The sequence below is a fragment of the Camelina sativa genome, chromosome 2 (assembly GCF_000633955.1).
Source record: "Camelina sativa cultivar DH55 chromosome 2, Cs, whole genome shotgun sequence".
Classification (NCBI taxonomy): domain Eukaryota; kingdom Viridiplantae; phylum Streptophyta; class Magnoliopsida; order Brassicales; family Brassicaceae; genus Camelina; species Camelina sativa.
In genome coordinates this window covers 27,176,908-27,198,949 of record NC_025686.1, presented here as the reverse complement: position 1 = coordinate 27,198,949, position 22,042 = coordinate 27,176,908, and the positions used below count along the sequence as shown (strand labels likewise).

Sequence of the window (22,042 nt, the reverse complement as noted above, 5' to 3'; positions counted from 1 at the left end):
CGATCGTCTCCTCAAAAGGTACAACTCACAACCTCTATCTCTTATTGTATCTCGGGGGCTTAATGTGGTTTGGTTAATAAAGCAGTTTTGCACTACTCCTTCATTCACTAGATAAGAGGTAGAGCAACCCAATTAAGAGATAAGTCTTGAATGTGAACTTGCCCATTTATATATCGATATTGGTTGTTACCACCAAAGGTATATTACTCCAAATTTCTCTCGTTATGGTAACAACATACTAGTAGTACTAGGCTCAATCATCATATTAAGGAATAAAGCTCTCATCCAAAAGCCATTCTCAAAATTTTTGCAACAACATTAGTATAGATAAGATTAATCACCTCCACATCATCCAAAGCCATCTTTACAGATGAAAATTTGAAAATAGATAAGAACAATGCGGAAACGCCTCACCTTTGTTCCACATAGGTATCCACACACACACACACGGTCTCCTCGAGTTCCACTTCAAACTATCGATTTAGAGAAGTCTCTCTTTGAGCTTTTACGTAGATTGATTCTTTACAAGTTATTTTATTTTTTTAATCAGTTGAATCAAACGAAAACTGTACCACTATATGCTTGTTCCTATCGTCTAAACAATTTAGCAATCAAATTTTTCATTTTTCTTCTTGTAAGAACAACGCAACCAATTTCAAAAAAATATGACTCCACCACCATAACAATTTCAAAAAAATATTGTGTTTTACATAAAAAGAAATAAATTAATATTTTGTTGACAAAAAAAAAGAAAGCTAATAAAACATTTATTTTTAGGTTAAATCAGAGAGAGAGAGAGAGAGAGAGAGCCATTTGTATCGGAAACTGAGAAAATCTTCAAATTTCAAAAAATCAGAGGAAAGGCGGGATTCCAAACATTCTCTTCGTCTTCTTCTCAGACTTTTCTCTCTCGATATATTTGAAATCGATCCTTACGAAAACACAAAACTCATCTCCACAAAACAGTGTTGTAAGCAATGGCGGACAATACGGCCAGCCATAGAAGAAAACCTCAGAGCTTGAACGATCGACACTATAGTATCCTCCAGGATCTTTCTGCGCCTCCTAAACAGCCTCCCTCTTCTTCCCGTACGATTATTCTCTCCTCTATTGTTTTGTTCTGTGTTTTCTGATTCGTTTCTGTCTTCGATTTTGATTTTTGAGTTTTATTTTTTGGGGGGTTTCAGATGGAGAAACGAACAAGTCCATGATTAAGCTTGCTGGAAGACGTCGTCTCTGCAAGGCCTTGCCTAAGGAAGACTTATCTGATTTAGATGACGAAGATCCTGATTTGGTCGATTTCGATTCCCCAGGTACTCCTGATTTTTAGGGTTTTTGTTTACCGAAAGAACTGAGTGTTCCCATTGATGATGTATTCCGATTTTGTTCTCTACTAGCTTTATTTTGAAATTAGGGTTTATCGAAATCTGGGTTTTTGTTTGATTTCCCTTCTTTTACAGTTGTTACTAAATTGCGTCAGATAAAGTTGTTTACTCGATTCCGTTTGTCTTTTCATCATGTTTGAATCAGCTAAAGGGGAGTCATCATCACTCGAGAGCGATGGAGCTAAGAACGATTTCACATCTTGGGATGAATCAGAGGAAGCTAAGACAGAGCTGGGTGAGGAGCCTAACTTTTCCATAATCACAGACTTTGCTTCGCCTTCACCTCAGTTGAAGCAAAAAGAGGAAAGACAAGATGTTGGAGGAAGGAACGAGATCATGGATATTTTGGATGATCTCACTTCTAAGCTTGGGACAATGTCAATTCAGAAGAAGAAAGTTAACCAATTTGATGCCGGTGGAGTTAATAAGAGCCAGGTTGATAATCTTGATTTTGAGGACGCCAATTCCTCGTTTTCAGATCTATCCAAGTCCTCGTCAGATGTGGTTACTACATGTAATGCTGGCGTTGATAGTCTCAAGGACAAGCAAGGCAATGCTGCTGTTGCCATCCGGGAAGAGGAAACTAGTGATGAGTTTTCAAGCGAATGGGGAGAAAGAGTTTCGAATGTTGGAAAGCAAAGCTCATTTTCTGGACAGCACTTTTACAATAAGTCTGAAGATAATAGGCAGGGATACAATCTTGACCGTGGGAAGGGAAAACACAAAGAAGTCGGCCAAAGTCTGAAGACTACTAGACATATAGAGGCAAGTGAGAAGCTAAGAACAGTCGGACGGTCGAATGCCGCCAAGCTAAGAGACTTAGAGGATGATGATGATGAATGTGTCATTTTGACTGGGGAAAAGGCAGCTGAAATGAAAATTCATCCTGGAAAGCCTAAAAAGCCAGCTCCGTCCCACAACACCGAAAGACATGGTTATGATGAGAGATTGTTGGAGGATGAAGGGTCTATCACTTTTACTTCCCTTAACTTGTCTTACACATTGCCTGGAAACATTGCAACAATGTTATATCCACATCAGAGGGAAGGGTTGAAGTGGCTTTGGTCCTTACACACACAAGAGAAAGGTGGAATACTTGGAGATGATATGGGGTTAGGTAAAACTATGCAGGTAAGTAAATCTGCAATCTACACTTTTTTCTTGTTAACAATTCTGTATCTTTGATTTTCTTGTTAACAATTCTGTATCTTTGATTTTTGTTTATTTGGATGGCAGATCTGTAGTTTTCTTGCTGGTCTGTTCAACTCCAAACTCATCAAGCGTGCATTGGTGGTGGCCCCCAAAACCCTACTGCCTCACTGGATGAAAGAACTAGCTACCGTGGGACTTTCACGAATGACTAGGGAGTAAGAGCGATTTTCTTTGATTGATATACTGAACTGGTTTTTAAATATAGTATACTCATTGTCTTTCTTTCCCTTTTACAGATACTATGGCACTTCGACGAAAGCCCGGGAATATGATCTCCACCACGTTCTGCAGGTTCATGTTCTTTCTTCCATTGTTATCCTGAGAGATTTCACTGTTTTCATTTACATTTGACTTGATTTGTTACACTATTACCCTTTCCCGTAGTACATCATATTTATTTGTATAGAAGCATATTTTCATATTGCTCTTAAAAGATTAAACTGATAAATACAGAGTTAAATGATGGTTGTTTTGAGAAATGGGATGGGTTTTCAACTTGGATATCTCTAACTTTTGTAGGGTAAAGGTGTTCTTCTAACAACCTATGATATCGTACGGAACAATACAAAGGCTTTGCAAGGTGACGACCATTATACTGATGAGGATGACGAGGATGGAATCAAATGGGATTACATGATTCTGGATGAGGTAAACATATTTCAATCTTTTATTATTTGTAACATCTCTGACTCTTTGCACTAATAGTTGGTATAATGTGTATGCACTATTATCTATCAAGCGTAAAGATGTTAAGACTAGTGTAGGTTTTGACTTTTTTTCCATACCGATATCAGTATGATGTATTTTCTCTTACTTCTAGGGACATCTTATTAAGAACCCCAACACACAAAGGGCCAAGAGTTTGCTTGAGATCCCAAGTTCTCACCGTATAATTATAAGTGGTACCCCAATCCAGAACAATCTCAAGGTATTGTTTTGAGGCTGGTCCATATCTTTCCATTTATTATTTATTCTTGCAATTCTAATTCTGCCTATTGATTCCATCTTCATATTTTACAGGAACTGTGGGCTCTCTTCAACTTCAGCTGCCCTGGGCTACTCGGTGACAAGAATTGGTAACCATCTCCTATCTACAAATTTGTCAGTGTACAATTTACCAGCTTTGTATATGTAAGCCTTGCTTTAACAGGTTTAAGCAGAATTATGAGCAGTACATTATTCGTGGAACTGACAAGAATGCTTCTGATAGAGAACAGAGGATAGGCTCAACAGTAGCAAAGGTGACTAGTTAGTTCAAATATGCTTGAGTAGCTTTCTATTCGCTTGTGACATATGTTGCTCCAGTTTGTGTAGGCTGTAGAACTTACAATTTTTATTTTTTTCGTGTTTACTCCTTTTTGATTAATAGAACTTGAGGGAGCATATTCAACCTTTCTTCTTGCGGCGCCTTAAGAGTGAAGTGTTTGGTGATGATGGTGCAACCTCGAAACTATCAAAGAAGGACGAAATTGTTGTATGGCTACGGCTAACAGCTTGCCAGGTGAAACTCTTAAATAGACGTTGATCTATTCTTCTCCTATGGAATTACTGATACATATCTCTTTGTTGCAGAGGCAATTATATGAAGCTTTCTTAAAGAGTGAAATTGTTCTGTCAGCTTTTGATGGTTCGCCTCTAGCAGCTCTAACGGTAACTTGAAGCTCTCTTCTTGTGTTTTATTTGTTTGATTAAGTATATATGTCCATGTGTTCGTTAAATAAATGTAGACCAGTTTCAGATCTTTATACACTTTGCTTAATTCCCTTTAGGATATATATTTTACATGGAATAATGGCTTCCTCTCTGTTTGTAAATACGTCAAGCGTATATTTCCTGTTTAAAATCTTGTTTGTTCATATATGACGGCTTACAATTATTGTTTGTTATGTAACAGATTCTGAAGAAAATATGTGACCACCCACTTCTGTTAACTAAGAGGGCTGCTGAGGATGTCCTAGAAGGAATGGAATCAACACTAACACAAGAAGAAGCAGGCGTGGCTGAGAAATTGGCAATGCATATAGCAGACAATGTGGATACAGATGATTTCCAGACCAAGAATGACAGCATCTCTTGCAAATTGTCATTCATTATGTCACTACTGGTAAGATCGCATTTATGGTTCAATTAGTGATATTAATTTTTGATGTTTGTCTGTTTGACTGACATCTTTTCTACATTGTTCTCAGGAAAATTTAATTCCAGATGGACACCGTGTTCTAATCTTCTCCCAGACGCGGAAGATGCTTAATCTCATTCAGGTTTTGCTACTAGCTTCTAACTTCACTTATACCAACAAAAGAAAACGGTTTTTAGAATATATTGAAGGTTTTTTTTTATGTGATACGCTTGGAATTTTCAGGATTCTCTTACCTCCAACGGTTATAGTTTCTTGCGAATTGATGGCACTACAAAAGCCCCCGACAGATTGAAGACTGTTGAAGTGGGTTTTTGTTTCTCTCTCCTCAGACACATTACATTTCATTTGTCTTCATACTAACAATTCTATAAAACCTTAATATTGTCTAGGAATTTCAAGAAGGTCACGTGGCTCCTATATTTCTCTTGACTTCTCAAGTTGGTGGTCTCGGACTTACTCTGACTAAGGCAGACCGTGTGATTGTGGTTGACCCTGCCTGGAATCCAAGGTGCGTATTTCTGTTGACTATTCTTTCAACAGCCTAAGTCTAAACGTTATGAAAAAATCTATTGTTATTATCAAATCCATCTCTATCTTGTTGAAGATCAAGTTTGCTTCCTGTTGAAGCAGCACAATTTTGCTTCCAGTTTTAGTTAGATGCTTATTGCCGGATCTCTAATAGGATATTAATTGTATATGATGTAACACTTGTGTGCTTTGGTTTCTATGCTTTATCTTGCCTAGGAAACTTGATGTAGTCTAATTCCAGTGCTGGAAGCTGTTAATATTTTTAGTTTCTTGAAAGTACTTTGATCACTTGATTTTCTGTTATCTATGCAGTACGGACAACCAGAGCGTCGATCGAGCATATAGAATCGGGCAGACAAAGGATGTCATCGTCTATAGGTTAATGACCTCAGCAACTGTTGAAGAGAAGATATACAGAAAACAGGTATGTGACATATTTTTGTTATTTTGATATATATGATCAGTAAATGAGTTACCCTTGGTATATGCTTTCTTTTAGGTATACAAGGGAGGTTTGTTTAAAACTGCGACTGAGCATAAAGAACAAATCCGCTACTTTAGCCAGCAGGTGAATTCTGCTGTAAATGGTAGTCTAAGTGCTTCCAAGCGTCTCTTTTATTTGTTTCTAATTGTTTATACCAAATGATATCTCTCTTAGGACCTTCGAGAACTTTTCAGTCTTCCCAAAGGAGGCTTCGATGTTTCACCTACACAACAACAACTATACGAAGAGCACTATAACCAGATCAAACTGTAAGCTAACTCTGAATTCTGAGCAAAAAAACTGTGTCATGATGCTTTATTTCGATTTGAATTTTTCGAATATGAATTCACTTATCTTTGCTTGTTTTGACAGAGATGAAACTCTAGAATCCCATGTAAAGTTTCTTGAAACTCTTGGCATAGCTGGAGTTAGCCATCACAGCTTACTTTTCTCCAAGACAGCTCCTGTTCAAGCGATACAGAAAGATGAAGAAGAAGAAATAAGGTGACTCCTTGTTCTCCAAACCAGCTGTTTAGTTATAGATTTCCTTCATCTTTAAATCCCAGTCTTTAAATCCCAGTTTCTGATTTGTTCTTCAACTTAAAAAGGAGAGGAACAACGTCGTTCTTGGGATACCCATCATCATCAAGTATTTCACAAGACACCGTAATCAATGGGTATATAACCACCAACAGCCTTTTGTCAAATTTTTGTTTTGGTCTTTTTGTATATTCTCTCATCGATTTCGAAAACACTTTCTGGCAGGGCTGACTATGCTTTCAAGCCAAAGGATGTGAATTTGAATAAGACAATCAACATTTCCCCAATCGACGACAAGGAATTGTCAGAAAGCGAAATCAAAGCAAGACTCGGTCGTTTATCGATGCTACTCAAAAACAAGGTAATGACATCAGTGTAAAGCTTCAGCATTATCTTAAGTCTCTGACATCAGTGTAAAGCTTCAGCATTATCTTAAGTCTCTGTTTTTGAGTTTCATTTTTCATCTTACAGAGTACGGTCTCAAGGCTACCAGATGGAGGAGCAAAAATTCAGAAGCAGATTGATGAATTGACTAGAGAACTAGGAGACTTGAAAGTAGCAAAAGGGCCTCAAGTTATTGACTTGGAGTAAGTCAGAAGATGCACAGAGGATTGAATATGTAGAAAAAGACAGAAATCAAGATGCAAGAAATGCTTAGGACCATCATGGCAACACTCGGGTTTTTTCTTTTTGTTTCTTTCTTATCAAATTTGGTTTTACTTATGACTTGCTGCAAACAAGATACAAAAAGGAGTGTGCTAAGCCAGATTTTATCTTTTAATCTGAAACGCATAAAACTATAATCAGTAAAATGAAGATTTCAGCACAAATTGTCTTTGATTTTGGTTCGTTCCTTTTAACAAATGCAACCTGTGTAGAGATTTCAAGGCTCTCTATTACAGTATCAATGAATAAGACCAAAGATATGTTGGTGTCCCGATGGTTTTTGTTATTCGAATATGGTGGAATCACTTATTTTAAGGTTTCACTAACCCAACCACGAAGAATAAAATTACATAATAGTTAGTATATGAGTCCCAATTTTGCTTATGACACTAAAAGAAGAGAGAGCTTAGTAACTTCTTCCCCAGTAGCTCCACTTCTTTGCAGGCTTTCCTGATGCGAAGCATAGAGTGTCTGCAGAGAAAAAAAAAAATCAAGAGATTAGTTTAAACGAAGGCTTGTCAGATTAATTAACCGATTAATTAATGAATGTGTCAGATAAAAAACCTTGTCTTAGTTCAGGCTGCTCAAGGGGAGTACACAAAGTCTTAGCTCCTCCTCCTCCTGTTTCATCACTTCCGCTACGCTTCCTCACATCCTTCTCCACTTCAACTTCGTCACACCATGGAGCTAAAATTAGTTTCTTTTGTCTCAAAGCTTCCTCAAATTCCTCCCAAGTTTCAACCTTTTGAGTACATTCTTCCAACTTCCTCTTCGCCACATCATAGAGGTTTCTCTGGATTTTCTCCAGCAAGTTCTTGACTTGTTCAATCAAGTCCCCTCTCTTGACATCCATCTTAGCTCCAGTGTCACGCCTCACTATTCTCACTTGATCATTGGCCAAATCTCTTGGTCCAATTTCAATTCTCAAAGGAGCACCCTTAAGTTCTTGATCTGCATACTTCCAGCCACAAGAATAGTTGTCGCGGGTATCTGCTTTAGCACGGATTCCAGCCTCACGCAAGGTGGATACAACAGCTTCACAAGCATCACAGAGTACTTGGTCATCAACAGCACCTTTGATGGGAACCTGGATCACAACAACTTTAACAGGTGCCACTTTTGGAGGGAATACTACGCCTTTGTCATCTCCATGAGTCATAACCATTACTCCAATCGATCTGGTACTTATTCCCCACGAGTTCTGCCACACCATGGATCTCTTTCCTTTCTTATCTTCAAAGGTGATGTCAAACATCTTTGCAAAGTTTTGTCCTAAACAATGTGACGTTGCAGCTTGTATACCACGACCCGTGCTTGGGATAAAAGCCTCAATGCTTTTGGTTTCAAGAGCACCAGCAAACTTTTCATTCTCACTCTTGGTACCTTTGATAACAGGAACTGCAAGAAGCTCTTCATACACGCGGCTGTAAATGTTCAAAACATCAAGCACCTCTTGCTCTGCCTCTTCTTTGGTAGCAAAAGCAGTGTGTCCTTCTTGCCAAAGGAACTCACGGCTCCTGACAAAAGGCGTAGTGTCGCTAGACTCCCACCTAACAACATTATTCCACTGATTAATCTTCAATGGGAGATCCCTGTGTCCTCTTATCCACTTGCTCAAGTAAGGATAGATCACAGTCTCACTAGTTGGACGCAGAGCAATTGGAGTTTCCAAATCAGATTCACCAGCTCTTGTAACCCAAGCAACCTCTGGAGCAAACCCTTTAATATGTTCCTTCTCCTTCTCAAGAGAACCACGTGATACAAACATAGGGAAATAGTATTCCTCCACGTCCATCTTCTCGATTTCACCATCGAAGAACCTTCGTATAACATTCCAAATCTTCATTGCTGATGGCTTGAGAATGTAGCATCCCTTTACCTGCTCGTAGTATTCTAACAATTCACCGAATCTACAAACCTGAACGAGAGAAAATTCAGATTGTGAGGTTTTAATTAATTGGATAGAAAGAAGAAATATGCATCATGAAACCCTAAAAAAAGAGAGATTGATACCTCAGAATACCAATTCCCAAAGTCTTCATCTTTCTTTACAGAGATACCGAGACGAGTTTCTTTCTTCATCTCTTTCCTTTTCTTTCCACTCGATTTAACAACAGAGGCTTCTCCAGTAAGTAATTGATTTGTCTCAACCTGCACAGAATCCTCATCGGAGATTTGGGAACCTAAACTAGTACTAGTACCCAAATCGTCTTCCACTGAATTCACCATGTTCTTTCCGTCGTTAAAGGTCTGGTTTATGGAAAAGTTACCCTCTAACAGCCGATACAAAAAAAAAAACCTAGCTTGACGCGTACTCCTTATATAGCAAGCTGGACCGACAAAGATGAAGAAGCGAAACAATATAACAAGTTGGGCTTTGTCATTCTGGTCCGGTCTTTTCTTTAATGGGTTATATTATAAGTTGGGCTTTGTGTTGTTTATGGGCCATGTCTATATTGGTAAGACACTGTTTGTGTTTTCTCTCAAATATTTTAACTCTTAAAAACAGAATATGAAAATCACCATTAATACTTTAAAACATTTCCTACTCGTGACAAAACAAAGTACACAAACAACCACTTTTGGCCTCTCTACAAGAGCTATTCACTCTTTTTCCTAAATTGACACATCTTAAAAAACTTAAAAAATCTCAGAAAATTCGATTACAATTTACACAACTTACAAATAGTCAAATTCTTGGGATTTTTCGTGGGGTTAAAACTAGTAAAAATATTAGTTGAAGTTGAAGCTAGCAGTGCGACTCCATCTCCCTTTCAAGTATTCTTCAACAGAGATACTACTAGCTTCAGGGCTACTATCAGAAGCTGCATCATCTTCCAAATCTAGCAATGCAAGGTTTATATGTGATTCTATGTTCGTCAAATAAGCGTTTTCTTCTTCTGAGGTTCTCACTTGTTGCTTTCCCCACTCTGTTGCTTCTTCGTCTCCTTGTAAGATCTTTAAGACCTGTGTTTGAAAGAAGAATACCCCAAAAGAGAGAGACCAATGAGGACAAAAGAGTAGAGGATCTATAGCAAGTAAGATGAGATAAATGGTCTGTACAACTTACGAGGCCAATTTGCGGACGGTCATAAGGCGTGCGTTTGATGCATAGCGTGGCAGCTAACAAAAGTTTCTCGATTAGATCGTTACTGTTATCATTTTCTAGACTTGGATCCAGTAGCTGAGCAAACTTTCCACTCTCCAAAATTGGGTTTGCCTGGGAAAGAGGTACAACTTAATCATTTCATATACATACATGAGAGAGTTACATTGCAACGGCAAATTGACAAACTTATGGTATGAAGTAGAAACATGTGACATTGTGAACAATAATGCTTACCCACAAGACAAGGCTCTCCTGGCCTTTAGACTGGTCGATGCAGATAGGTTTTCTACCCGATAGGAGCTCGAGCAATACAACGCCAAAAGCATAGACATCAATCTTGTCCGTTACTTTACCGTGCATGAAGTACTCTGGTGCTAGATAACTGTCAAAGAAGGAGATATAAGAGGAAGATTGACAGAATGAAGGTGTAATTGTGTAAAGAAGTAAGTAGATACCCAAATGTCCCGGCAATATCCCCACCGGACACGTGCTGTGAAGCACTTGAAGCCAGACTGGCAAATCCGAAATCTGATAGCTGAACAAGTGTAATTCAATGTCAATACATGAATCTTTTGTAAAATCATCTATAAATAAACTCAGATTAAGATTGAGATGTAGCAGTACCTGTGGCTCAAAATCATCTGCCAAAAGAACATTAGAAGATTTCACATCCCGGTGAATCACTTCTGGATCATGAGTATTATGTAGATAGTCTAGTGCCTCAGCAACACCCACTGCCACTTTATACCTCTCCAGCCAGCCAAATTTTTTTGCATCCTTTCTACTACCTGAATCAAGTAATGAGAACAATCAAGATAGATATCTCTCTAGTAAGACGATATGAGAATTCAGAGGGAATATCAAATGTAGTTTGCTTACCATGAAGGTTCTCTTCAAGACTTCCTCGTGGTAGATAGTCATACACCAACATCAAATTATTATTCTCAAAACCGAAACCAAAGAGAGATACTATATTCTTGTGATGTACACTTGTAATGACTTCAATTTCCAGTATAAATTCCTTCAACACATCCAGACAAGGCTTCAATATTTTGACAGCTAGTTCCCTCCCATCTGGTAGGTCTCCTCTATAAACATAACTATTTCCACCTTCTCCAATCAAGTTCTCTGGGAACATAAAAAAAGATGTAACCGTAAGCAAAGGGTGAAAATCAAGTAAGACCAAAACCAAACACAAGTTGGAACATGGAAAAGGACATACCGGATGAAAAGTTTGAGGTAATTGTCAAAACTTCGTCGTATGTGAATAATCTACATGTGGAAGAGTACTTTTCATGTAGACCCTCCAGCTCTTCCGGAATGATGTTTGATCCAATACAGGGAGAGAAAGGAGACTGCGTAAGCTCAGAACCAGATCGTGAAACGGAAGCATCTTCACCATCAATACTAGAAGAACAATCTTCATCACAATTAGAGTCACTCCGTTTCCTATCTAGATAGATTACAGCTTCTGAATGCCGACCTCGCAGCTTCGAAACCCACTGAAGTACAGCCTTCTTAGCAGAAACTTTGGTCCAGCTTTTTCGATGACTGTAAAGCCCGCGAAGAAAATGCCAACCTGGTCCTGAATCAAGGGAACCTGAATCAGACCCATTTGCGTTTACTGGCACCAAAGCCAACGAATTGTCTACACCTAAGCTATCAGGAGACTGCAATGAGGAACTACGACTAGTTCTTGTCCAGCGTGAGCTCGTTCTTGCAGGACTAAAATTGTTTCCAATCTTTGCCGCTTCAATAGCAACAATGTCCGGTGAGCCACAAACTAAAGAGGGAAGATTCATGTGTGGACCACCATCTGCACCTGCAAAGCCCAAACCTTTTTACATTTAGAACTAACAGAGAACAAAACCAAACAACCTGAAACCATCACCATTAATATCAGAAACATACCATTAGTATTAGGTACTCTACGGAACATAATTTTGCCACTCTTAACAGCAAAAACAGAGACATCCTTGGAAAGATTCCTAGCACAATACTTGGCTAAAGAAGCTGAAGAACGGATAGTATGATGTCTCCTAGAAGAACCAACGATTAAACTTGTTGCTCCACACGATTTAACTTCTTGAACAAGAACTTTCCTAGCTGACTTCCCTCTGAAAACCTTTAGCTTCAAATCAACCTGTTTACCACAACAACATCCATCGATTTCACTTATTAAAAACACTAAAAAATCCCAATTATAAAAATAAAAACATGAAATTTAAGTTAAAACCGTCACAAATTAGCTTAAAGTGAAAGACTTTGAACCTGTTTTAAGTTACAGAAGCTTTCATAAACACCAAGCATAGTATCAAAACTCCTAACCAACGATATAAGCGACGTTGAGCCTTCTACACAAAACCCAAAAATCAAAAATTAGTAACAAACTTATAAAAAAAAAAAATCTCAGATCGAAAAGGGCAAAAAAGCTAGGGTTTAAAAACAAAACCTAGAGGGTAATCTAAAACGTGAAGAGCAACGATTCGATCTCCAGGACGAGCAACATTAACCAAATACCATGTAAGCACTTCTCGACTCCATTCATCTGGCTTAACACCAACGATTAACAAAGCGGAACCTTCCACCACCGTAGTAGCTTCTTCGACTCCGGCGACTTCGCCTCCTCCTCCTCCTCCTCCTTCTCCGGTAGGTTTCATCTAAAAGCAAAGACGATTCCTCCACCACGATTAAAACACACACACACACTGTCTCTCTCTGTCTATAAATCAAAGTGTCTTCTATAACTATAATCTCTCAGTAAGTAGTAGTAACAGATCCTCTCTCTCTCTCTTCTCTCTCTGTGTGTGTCTCGTGTGTGTGTGTGTGGTGTGGTGGTATTGTCGTGTAGCTCTTGGGGGAAAGAGGAAAGAGCGAATCACGTTAACTGTCTCCGGGAGAAAAGTGGGAGAGAGAGAAGAGAAGAGATGTTTTTGTGTCCTCTGGTTTGAATGAATCTCAACGTTGATTTTACCCTTAATGATCCGATTCTTACTATTTTAATTGTGTTTTTGTGATAATGGGAAATAAAAATAATAATTTAAGCACGAGGAGAAGAGAATAATAATGAATGGGGGCAATGGAGAACATCGCCATCATCATATGCAATTCTCTTTTTTTTTTTTTTTTTTTTTTTTTTTTTTTTTTTTTTTTTNTTCTTCGCTTTGGATTCTTATTTATTATGGTCTGATTTTTTTCTCTTTTTATATAAGTAGTAGTAGTATAATTCAATGTCATTATCATATATTTCTCATCCTCGAAAAAAAAATATATCATGCATGTTTCATTTTCAATAAAGTGTAGCTAACTCGCACTTTTTTTTTTATATATATAAAAGAAAAGAATGGCTAAAAAAGTAGAGGACAAAATAGATCCGTCGGTGAAGAGACCTAATAAATTAACCTAAAAAAAAAAAGAAGCAAAGAGACGTAATGTTTTTTTTTTTTGTTATATAGTATGGTTTAATTTGTATTTTTTTTGTTTTCATTAAAATACTTTGATACATAACTTACAAACACACTACATTCATTTATGGAGGAAAATAGGGAACTTATAAAACATGCCAATAAAAAAAGACGACCACGGGATTAGATTATACTATATGACGTTGATATGTAACTTACATTGGGATTTGGGAGTCACAAAAGCAAAACACAGAAACTCAAATCATTCTCTACATAGTATATGATCTCGTCTTTTAAAATCATTAATTTCATTAATTATTTGCTAAATTTTACATTAAAAGTTTTAGGTAACAAAATATATATACTGTACTATCACCCGACCATTATTAAGATCGCAAGATAACACCATGCTATATTATTAACGCACGCATGATATAAAGATTGGGCCATCATGATAAATTATGATTTATCATCGCTAAGATATTTACTCTCGCAGAATGACTCATATTGTATATAGTTTTATGCGATTATAATCAGAAAAAGGGAGGCGTCTTATAAAGATGATCTTCTCAATTAACATATTCTATGCTTTATTTTGAATTTTCAGTTTGAATAAAAAGGAAAAAAAAAAAGAAAAATAATACCTTTAAAACTTTCGTGGTGTAAGAATAAGTCTTAATATGTGACTCGAATCTTTTAGTTTGATTTTAAAATCATATCCATCATACAGAAGCGAAGACCAAGAGGACTAATTTGTATAACAAAAAAAAAAATTGAAGGAAAATACAGATCCACATTAACTCACTACAACATAACTTAAAATTAAAAACTAAGATGATTAGATATAATTTTTGGTGGGCACGATTCAGAATAGCACGTGAAATATTATATTTATAAGAAATCCAGCTAACCGTGATCTACGCTAATTATGATTTTACAGAGCAAAAGTGACTGTTTATCATTGGTCTGTTCTTTAAATAATAATTCTAGACCTAATCACTATGGAAAAATAAAAAGTAATTAAACAATACATTCCATAACTGATGAAAGGGTCATTACCATTTCGAGGATTTGTCCTAGTAGGACGAAAATTTTCGAGATTTTGAAACCTGTGTTGGACAATTTGCGGAAGCATGTCCTTGTTTCTGACAATGTATGCAGACAATAGCAGAAGCATGTCCTCATCTACATGCTGCTACATATCTATTAGGAGCTAGGAAAAAGGGTTATATATATCTTTTGATATAGCTGCTTGCTGCGTATAGAATTTACAATAATTATTCGCCATATACAACAACAATGTACAGTGGAGTCATGGCGTAGTACTAGTGTGCGTCAGTTCTGTATCCAATTGTTCCTCTCCTTCCGATCTCTCAGACTCATTCAGCATGAGAACAACTTGTCGCATCGATGGTCTCGCTACAGGAGACACACTCGTGCAAAGCAGTGCAATCTTCAACACAGTGAGCATATGCGAGACGATTTTCTCGTCTTCTAGATTTAACCTAGCATCAAGAACTCCAGAAGACAATGCATCTCTTCTTATGTAACTTCTTACCCAATTCACCACATCTCCTCCTTGATCTATTGGTTGAACTGGCGCTTTTCCTGTTAGCAGCTCCAACAGAACCACCCCGTAGCTATAGATGTCAGACTTCTCTGTCACTTTCATGGTGTATGCATATTCTGCAAAATTGTTAAAACAGTTTTAGTCAGTCCCCTCTCTGGATACCAAATTTCACAAACAGAAGCAAAAAAAAAAAAAAACTTTTACCTGGGGCAATGTAGCCATAGGAGCCAGCAATGGCAGACATGGATTTTGAATGTGGCATGTCAATAACTTTTGCTAGTCCAAAATCTCCCACATGAGCTTCAAACTTGTCGTCAAGCAGGATATTATTTGATTTAATGTCCCGGTGGAAGATTCTTGGCTTGCAATCATGGTGCAAATAAGCGAGACCCTGAGCTGCACCTAGAGCAATTTTAAATCTCTTAGACCAATCCAAGTCCCCTGAAGGATCATGGAGTATTTCTCCGAGGCTTCCCTTGGGCATGTACTCGTACAGAAGCAGATTTGATCCTTGGTGATTGCAGAATCCATGTAGCTTGACGATGTTACGGTGCCTGATATTCCCAAGAGTTAGAATCTCTGCTCTAAAGCTATTATCCACATTGTTGTTGTTTCCGCCTTCATGGTTTGATGCCAGCTTCTTGACAGCTAGAGTGTACCCGGCCGGAAGAACCGCCTTGTAGACAGTTCCACAAGCTCCTCTCCCAACTACAAAGCTCTCATCGAAATTATCAGTGGCTGCAACTAAATCTTGGAATGTGAATCCTTCCTTTGGAGGGAAGTATATGTCCAAAGACATTTCCGACAGTTGGCCATCTTGAGCAGAAGAAGCAACTGTCCTCACCGGTCGTCTCATGAGGTAGACAATGAGAGCAATCAGCATGAGAGAGACCCCGCCAATCGCAGCTGCAGTGATGGCTATGATTTTACTGGTACGCATTCCTCCGGTCTTCCCAGTTGACTGAGAAGGTGCGGAAGGCTGTGTTTGGATACACTGGTTGAGCGGCGGGCCGCAAAGCCCTTCGTTACCGATGAAGCTAGAAATGGATATGTTACGGAGAAGTGGAATAGGACCAGTCAAGTTGTTGTATGAAAAGTTGCAACCAAGCAAGCTGGAGAGATTAGCAAAAGAACCTGGTATTTCCCCTGACAAATTGTTGTTGTTGAGGAGGAGGAACTCAAGCATAACAAGATTACTGAGTTCAGGTGGTATTTCTCCTGTAAGCTTGTTGTAACTGAGGTTCAATGCTATCTGCAAACCAGTCAGACTTCCCAACTCCCGTGGAATGCTACCACTGAACAAGTTTCCGCCCATTTGTAGCTCTGTCAAGCGAGATAAATTCCCTAGAGCCACAGGTATTGTACCCGAAAGATTATTGTTTGAGAGCTTCAGAAGCTCAAGCTGGTAGAGGGAACCTACTTTACTTGGTAAGGTTCCAGAGAAATTGTTGCAGCACATGTCTAGTCGTTGAAGCATCTTGCAGTTGAAGATTTCAGAGGGGACCTCTCCAGTAAGCTTATTGGATGAGATATTCAAGGTACCGAGCTGTGAAAGTGTGCCAATCTCTCTAGGAAGCTCGCCCGTGAAACCATTATCTGCTAGCTGCAACCTTTGCAAGGCACTGCAGTTCCCGACCTCCCTGGGGATGGAACCACGGAATCTGTTCTGTCCCAACTCAATGGCTGTCAGATTAACCAGTTTACAAAGGTTAGATGGGAACCGACCAACGAGGTTGTTTCTGGCTAGACGAAGTTGGGTTAGAGTTTTGCAAGTAGTGATTCCAGTAGGTATGTTGCCAGAGAGGTTGTTTGCACCCAAGTTCAAGATGATCATATTGGAATGCAGGCAGAGGTAGCTTGGAATCCTTCCTCTGAGATTGTTATCGGACAGATCAAGCACCCAGAGATCACTGTACCAGCCAAGTTTTGAAGGTATGGTCCCGCTAAGGGAGTTCTGAAACAGCTGCAGCATGTAGAGTCCTCTTAGGTACTGAAACCCCAGGGGAATAGGACCCGTTAAAGCATTGATGGAGAGATCAAGCTTTGCTAGATTCTTCAAAGTAGTAAGCTCCACAGGGATGGTACCTGTGAGTTGGTTCTCAAAAAGATGAAGAAGCTCAAGCCCCTCTATGTTCCCTAACTCCAAAGGTATCTCTCCGGTCAAAGCGTTCTCTGAGAAATCTATCTCAATTGCATTTAAGAGATTACCAATCTCTCTAGGAATCGTTCCATTCAACTTATTTCTGTATAGGTAGAGAAACTCCAGTGACACAAGGTCCCCGAGCTCTTTCGGGATTGGCCCAACAAGCTGGTTCTTGTATAGAGCAAGAGTTTCTAAACTTGTGCAGTTGCTAATCTCCCTGGGGATAAACCCTGTGAACTCATTTTCCCAAAGAATCACCTGTGAAAGGTTCTTGAGCATTCCTATCTCTTTCGGTAATTCACCACTCAACTGGTTCTGTGCAAGACCAAGCATGACCAAGCTCTCACATCCACCAATCTCAGAAGGCAAACTTCCAGAGAGCATGTTCTGACCGGCTCGGAAGCTTGTCAGTCTCTTGAGGTTGCCAATGGAACGCGGCAATTGTCCACTGATGTTGTTGCTGTAAGTCACCAGTTGAGAGAGAGACAAAAGGTTCCCAATCTCCACAGGAAGAGAACCTGAGATCCTGTTGTTGTATATAATCAGATTCTCCAAAGAAACAAGCTTCCCTATTTCCACAGGTATCTCACCTTCAAACTCGTTATTGTTTAGTTTCAGAATCTCCAAGCTTGAACAGTTCACAATGTCCTTAGGAATATTCCCAGACAACTCATTATATGATAGATCCAGTTGCTGCAGATGAACCAATCCACCTATGCTCGGTGATAGCTTACCCGAGAGAACCATCGACGACAGATTCAGTGACAAAACCTCTGGATCACTCGAGTAATTACTGCAACTCACGCCTGTCCAGCCACAAGGTGCAGAATCACTTGAATTCCAGTTTCTCAAATTCTGCATATCATCCACAAACTTGCTCTTGATGTCAAGAAGATATTGACCTTCTAAGTTCAACCCTCTTGTCTCAGAGATCAAAACAATAAGAAGAAGATATATGAAAAAAACAGCAAGCCTCATCATTTCCGTTACCATTCATTCATACACAGAATCCCTTAAACCTTCCTTCGAAGACATCAACTAAGATGTAAATATTTCTGCAAAAACCCTCTCTTTATATATCTCTTAAAGATTAGATACCATACGACCATCCAAAAAAACTCAAATCATCTGGTATAACAAAACATATTTGAAAGAAAGAACACAGACCTTAAACCATGGATCTGAATTCAAGTCACATACCTCTAGAGATTCTACGAAAAGGAAACAACCTTTGAAACTGGTTTCAGGAAAGGAAAAAGAGAAATAGAAAGAGGTGCAGACCTTTTTTTCTCCTTTCCAGGAAAACAATATTTAAAGGAAATGGTCAAGCTATGATTAGTTTTTTTGATCATTGAAAGCTTTGAAGTTTGAAATTTGCTCATTAAAAAAAGTCTCTAATTCGTACTGGCCTGTCTTTAAATATTAGTTTCAGAAGCCTATCAGCTTTGCTTTTGTTAATTTCAAGTAAAAAAGAAACTAAATATTCGTTTTGTCTTTGAAGCAACAGAAAAAAGAAAGCCAATAATATATGAATTAGTCAAAGTGAAAACCAGAAGGCTCAAAATGATTTGACCTTTTTGTAAAATTGAAGGTATATGTAACTCAAGTACTTAAATCAAGATGATAGAGATGGCCGACACGGCATGAGAACTTGGCTTTCCTTCTTCTCTCACGATCTCATTCTCATGCATTATTCTATTGTAAATTATCAATTATAGTCCAAGCAAAACAGTTGTTTCAACTTTCAATCTATAATTCTATATACATACAGAATCACCTGATAAGAGGGATAAAACAACAACCAAGATAACCAGTGGAGAAGGGACAACAAGCTCGACTATAAACTATAGTCCAAGAACTAATGCTACGAGAAGCTTGTCAATTTGAGATCAAACTTCACTTTTGTATGAGACTACGTACTGAGAGGAACCCACTTCACCATTCACAGAAAGAAACCAAATAACTGTTCTCGGCTACCAAATTATGCTTATGCCAAAGATTGGTATAACTAAAGCTTCACTCTTTCAATCACCTTTTCATGTAATCACATTAACTTAAAAAAATCGAAGAAAAATGGATCCACATTAACTCACTACAGCAAAACTAAGAATTCATAACTATTTAGAGATTAGATGTAAAATTGGTGGGCACGATACACGGATTCAGAATAGCACGTGAAATATTATATTTGATAAATCCAGCTAACAGTACAGTGAACTACGCAAAATTACGAATCCCAGAGCAAAAGTGGCGGTATATTATTTTTGTGGTCACTACAGAAAATACAAAATTATAAGCCCAAAACAAGTAATTTACTAAAATACATAGTACGTAGGCTTAGAAGAAGTTACCGTTATGAGTTACGATTACGACAAGCGTTAGCAAAATGTGAAGGATCCCCACATGTGAAGCACCTTATACCACTCACTGGCTCTCCAGTTGCCGAGACGAAGCTTGTTCCACTGCCGCGTCGTCCTCCACCACTTTGGCCACCTCTACCTCCACGGCCACGACCACGGCTGCCACGTCTACCGCTTCCACCGCTATTAGACCATGTTGTTGCATTCCCACTACTGTTGCTGATGCTATCTTCCCATCTGTTAAAAAGCAGTGCATACAATGGAAAAGATTTGAGTGATGCAAAAGGCAAAAACGGATTTATGCAAAGAATCTGTGGTAAACCCCGACTCTTACGCAAAGAAACTGCAGCCCTGTGTCTGACATGAGAAGAATTTTCTTCCCCTGTTAGCTTCTGTGCTGGCTGTACGAAGAACACACGGTGCTCCACAAGTGTTACATGATACTGTACTCTCATCTGCATTATGACAAACGATATTCGAATGCAATTACGTGTCAATAAGGAAGACTTGATCTGGACAATTTGCTTGAAATTACCTAATTGATGATATTTTATCTCCTAAAATATTATATAAGGATCAGTACCATTTATCGGATTTGTTCCAGTAGGACGAGAATTTCGAGATGCTGAAGCCCGTGAGGGACAATTAGCAGAAGCATGTCCTCGTTGCTGACAATGTACGCAGACATTACTCTGTCTTGTATTGCTTCCTCGGATAATGTTTGGAGGTACAGTATCTGGAGCTCTCCTTGCTGCAAGAATAAATCATTGATTCTTTTTAGCCTAAATGTTCTTTATTCGCAAGACACTCTACTTAAGTTCTTGAATTCTCATTTAGGACAAATGATGATGAAAGAGGCTTTGTATGATCTCTAATACAAAAGTATATGTATTGTCTAACTACAAAGCACTAACCTTGAGAACGGGATCCAGTTCCACATATGTCTATCAACTGTTTAAGAATGTTATCACAGCCACCGACACAACCTGATCACAAAATTACCATATGACCATTTAGAAGAAGATCACGACGACACGTTGAGGCATTAAAAAATAAGGCAACAAATTGGTTGCAAATGTTTTACCCANGATCTGGACAATTTGCTTGAAATTACCTAATTGATGATATTTTATCTCCTAAAATATTATATAAGGATCAGTACCATTTATCGGATTTGTTCCAGTAGGACGAGAATTTCGAGATGCTGAAGCCCGTGAGGGACAATTAGCAGAAGCATGTCCTCGTTGCTGACAATGTACGCAGACATTACTCTGTCTTGTATTGCTTCCTCGGATAATGTTTGGAGGTACAGTATCTGGAGCTCTCCTTGCTGCAAGAATAAATCATTGATTCTTTTTAGCCTAAATGTTCTTTATTCGCAAGACACTCTACTTAAGTTCTTGAATTCTCATTTAGGACAAATGATGATGAAAGAGGCTTTGTATGATCTCTAATACAAAAGTATATGTATTGTCTAACTACAAAGCACTAACCTTGAGAACGGGATCCAGTTCCACATATGTCTATCAACTGTTTAAGAATGTTATCACAGCCACCGACACAACCTGATCACAAAATTACCATATGACCATTTAGAAGAAGATCACGACGACACGTTGAGGCATTAAAAAATAAGGCAACAAATTGGTTGCAAATGTTTTACCCAAGTGATTAACATCAAAGCCTGGTGGAATTCCAATTTGACGGAACTTGAAAAGTATCTTGTAGACTGGGCCTACAGAAATTGAACTATTTAGTAATAAAGACAAATCTTTCACATATAAATGCTGTGTCATTCAAGTGTAATATAGTTCTTGGATTTCAATTCACTGATACTAACGAATCTGTGGCCATACCTGGACCACAGGATTGACAAGCATTAGTAGTGACAGATGCTTCCAGTGTCGGTCCAGGAAGCCAGACTGCATTTCGACACTGAAGAGAGGCAAATATGTTAAACTATTTAATAGAAGCAAGCAAAGAAGCAGAAACGAAGAAATACTGAAATGTCAAATGATTAGATCATAATTTTCAGAAATAAGGCTACAATACAGAGAGCAAAAAGTATAAATCTGCAACAAATCATGTGGTAAAGAGCTTTGAAATTCTGACCTGAGGATAATTCATGCATCCAACCATGAAATTGCCATCCTGCAAAGACAGGGCATAGAATGTTTATCCTGCGGTTCCCATTAACAAGAGGAAGAAGAACAATTCATATTTCACATAGAATATATTGTTCAGACAAAATATATATTACCCGGTTCTTCCTGAGTGCCATATCTGATTCATTGCAGAGATTGCATCGTCGGACAACTTCACCAGCTGTCTGATTTTCACCTTCATCAGTGTTATTAGATCTGCACATGCAGTATCATATTNAATTCTCATTTAGGACAAATGATGATGAAAGAGGCTTTGTATGATCTCTAATACAAAAGTATATGTATTGTCTAACTACAAAGCACTAACCTTGAGAACGGGATCCAGTTCCACATATG

General features: G+C 38.4%; 4 protein-coding genes and 1 pseudogene across 6 annotated transcripts; 1 reads left to right on the top strand and 4 right to left on the bottom strand.

Moving 5' to 3' along the window:
- LOC104741956 (protein CHROMATIN REMODELING 24-like) lies at positions 784–7,119 on the top strand. The gene is made up of 22 exons (XM_010462902.2): positions 784–1,089; positions 1,188–1,313; positions 1,531–2,516; positions 2,622–2,752; positions 2,834–2,888; positions 3,117–3,245; positions 3,418–3,525; positions 3,618–3,673; positions 3,748–3,838; positions 3,967–4,098; positions 4,170–4,247; positions 4,492–4,701; positions 4,787–4,858; positions 4,960–5,040; positions 5,127–5,245; positions 5,578–5,689; positions 5,765–5,833; positions 5,924–6,018; positions 6,122–6,253; positions 6,358–6,426; positions 6,515–6,650; positions 6,761–7,119. Exons 1-22 carry the CDS (start codon positions 978–980, stop codon positions 6,878–6,880), a joined length of 3,219 nt encoding a protein of 1,072 aa, XP_010461204.1. The 5' UTR covers positions 784–977; the 3' UTR covers positions 6,881–7,119.
- Positions 7,240–9,215, bottom strand: LOC104757347 (proline--tRNA ligase, cytoplasmic-like). Its single transcript, XM_010480078.2, has 3 exons — positions 8,969–9,215; positions 7,520–8,873; positions 7,240–7,426 (listed from the first exon to the last, which is right to left on the bottom strand). Exons 1-3 carry the CDS (start codon positions 9,182–9,184, stop codon positions 7,362–7,364), a joined length of 1,635 nt encoding a protein of 544 aa, XP_010478380.1. The 5' UTR covers positions 9,185–9,215; the 3' UTR covers positions 7,240–7,361.
- Positions 9,460–13,067, bottom strand: LOC104741937 (putative proline-rich receptor-like protein kinase PERK11). Of its 3 annotated transcripts, none has more exons than XM_010462883.2 (10): positions 12,517–13,067; positions 12,336–12,418; positions 11,976–12,207; positions 11,287–11,886; positions 10,940–11,192; positions 10,689–10,848; positions 10,520–10,599; positions 10,299–10,446; positions 10,026–10,175; positions 9,460–9,922 (listed from the first exon to the last, which is right to left on the bottom strand). In XM_010462883.2, exons 1-10 carry the CDS (start codon positions 12,722–12,724, stop codon positions 9,689–9,691), a joined length of 2,148 nt encoding a protein of 715 aa, XP_010461185.1. In that variant the 5' UTR covers positions 12,725–13,067; the 3' UTR covers positions 9,460–9,688. The 3 variants fall into 3 exon arrangements, with proteins under 3 accessions (XP_010461185.1, XP_010461177.1, XP_010461193.1); XM_010462875.2 differs by having other exon boundaries at positions 10,689–10,852; positions 10,944–11,192; positions 12,517–13,064; XM_010462891.2 differs by having other exon boundaries at positions 10,689–10,852; positions 10,944–11,192; positions 12,336–12,415; positions 12,517–13,064.
- Positions 14,683–18,506, bottom strand: LOC104741926 (probable leucine-rich repeat receptor-like protein kinase At5g63930). Its single transcript, XM_010462864.2, has 2 exons — positions 15,243–18,506; positions 14,683–15,154 (listed from the first exon to the last, which is right to left on the bottom strand). Exons 1-2 carry the CDS (start codon positions 18,172–18,174, stop codon positions 14,781–14,783), a joined length of 3,306 nt encoding a protein of 1,101 aa, XP_010461166.1. The 5' UTR covers positions 18,175–18,506; the 3' UTR covers positions 14,683–14,780.
- Positions 19,351–22,042, bottom strand: part of LOC104757337 — a 7,745-nt pseudogene continuing 5,053 nt past the window's right edge.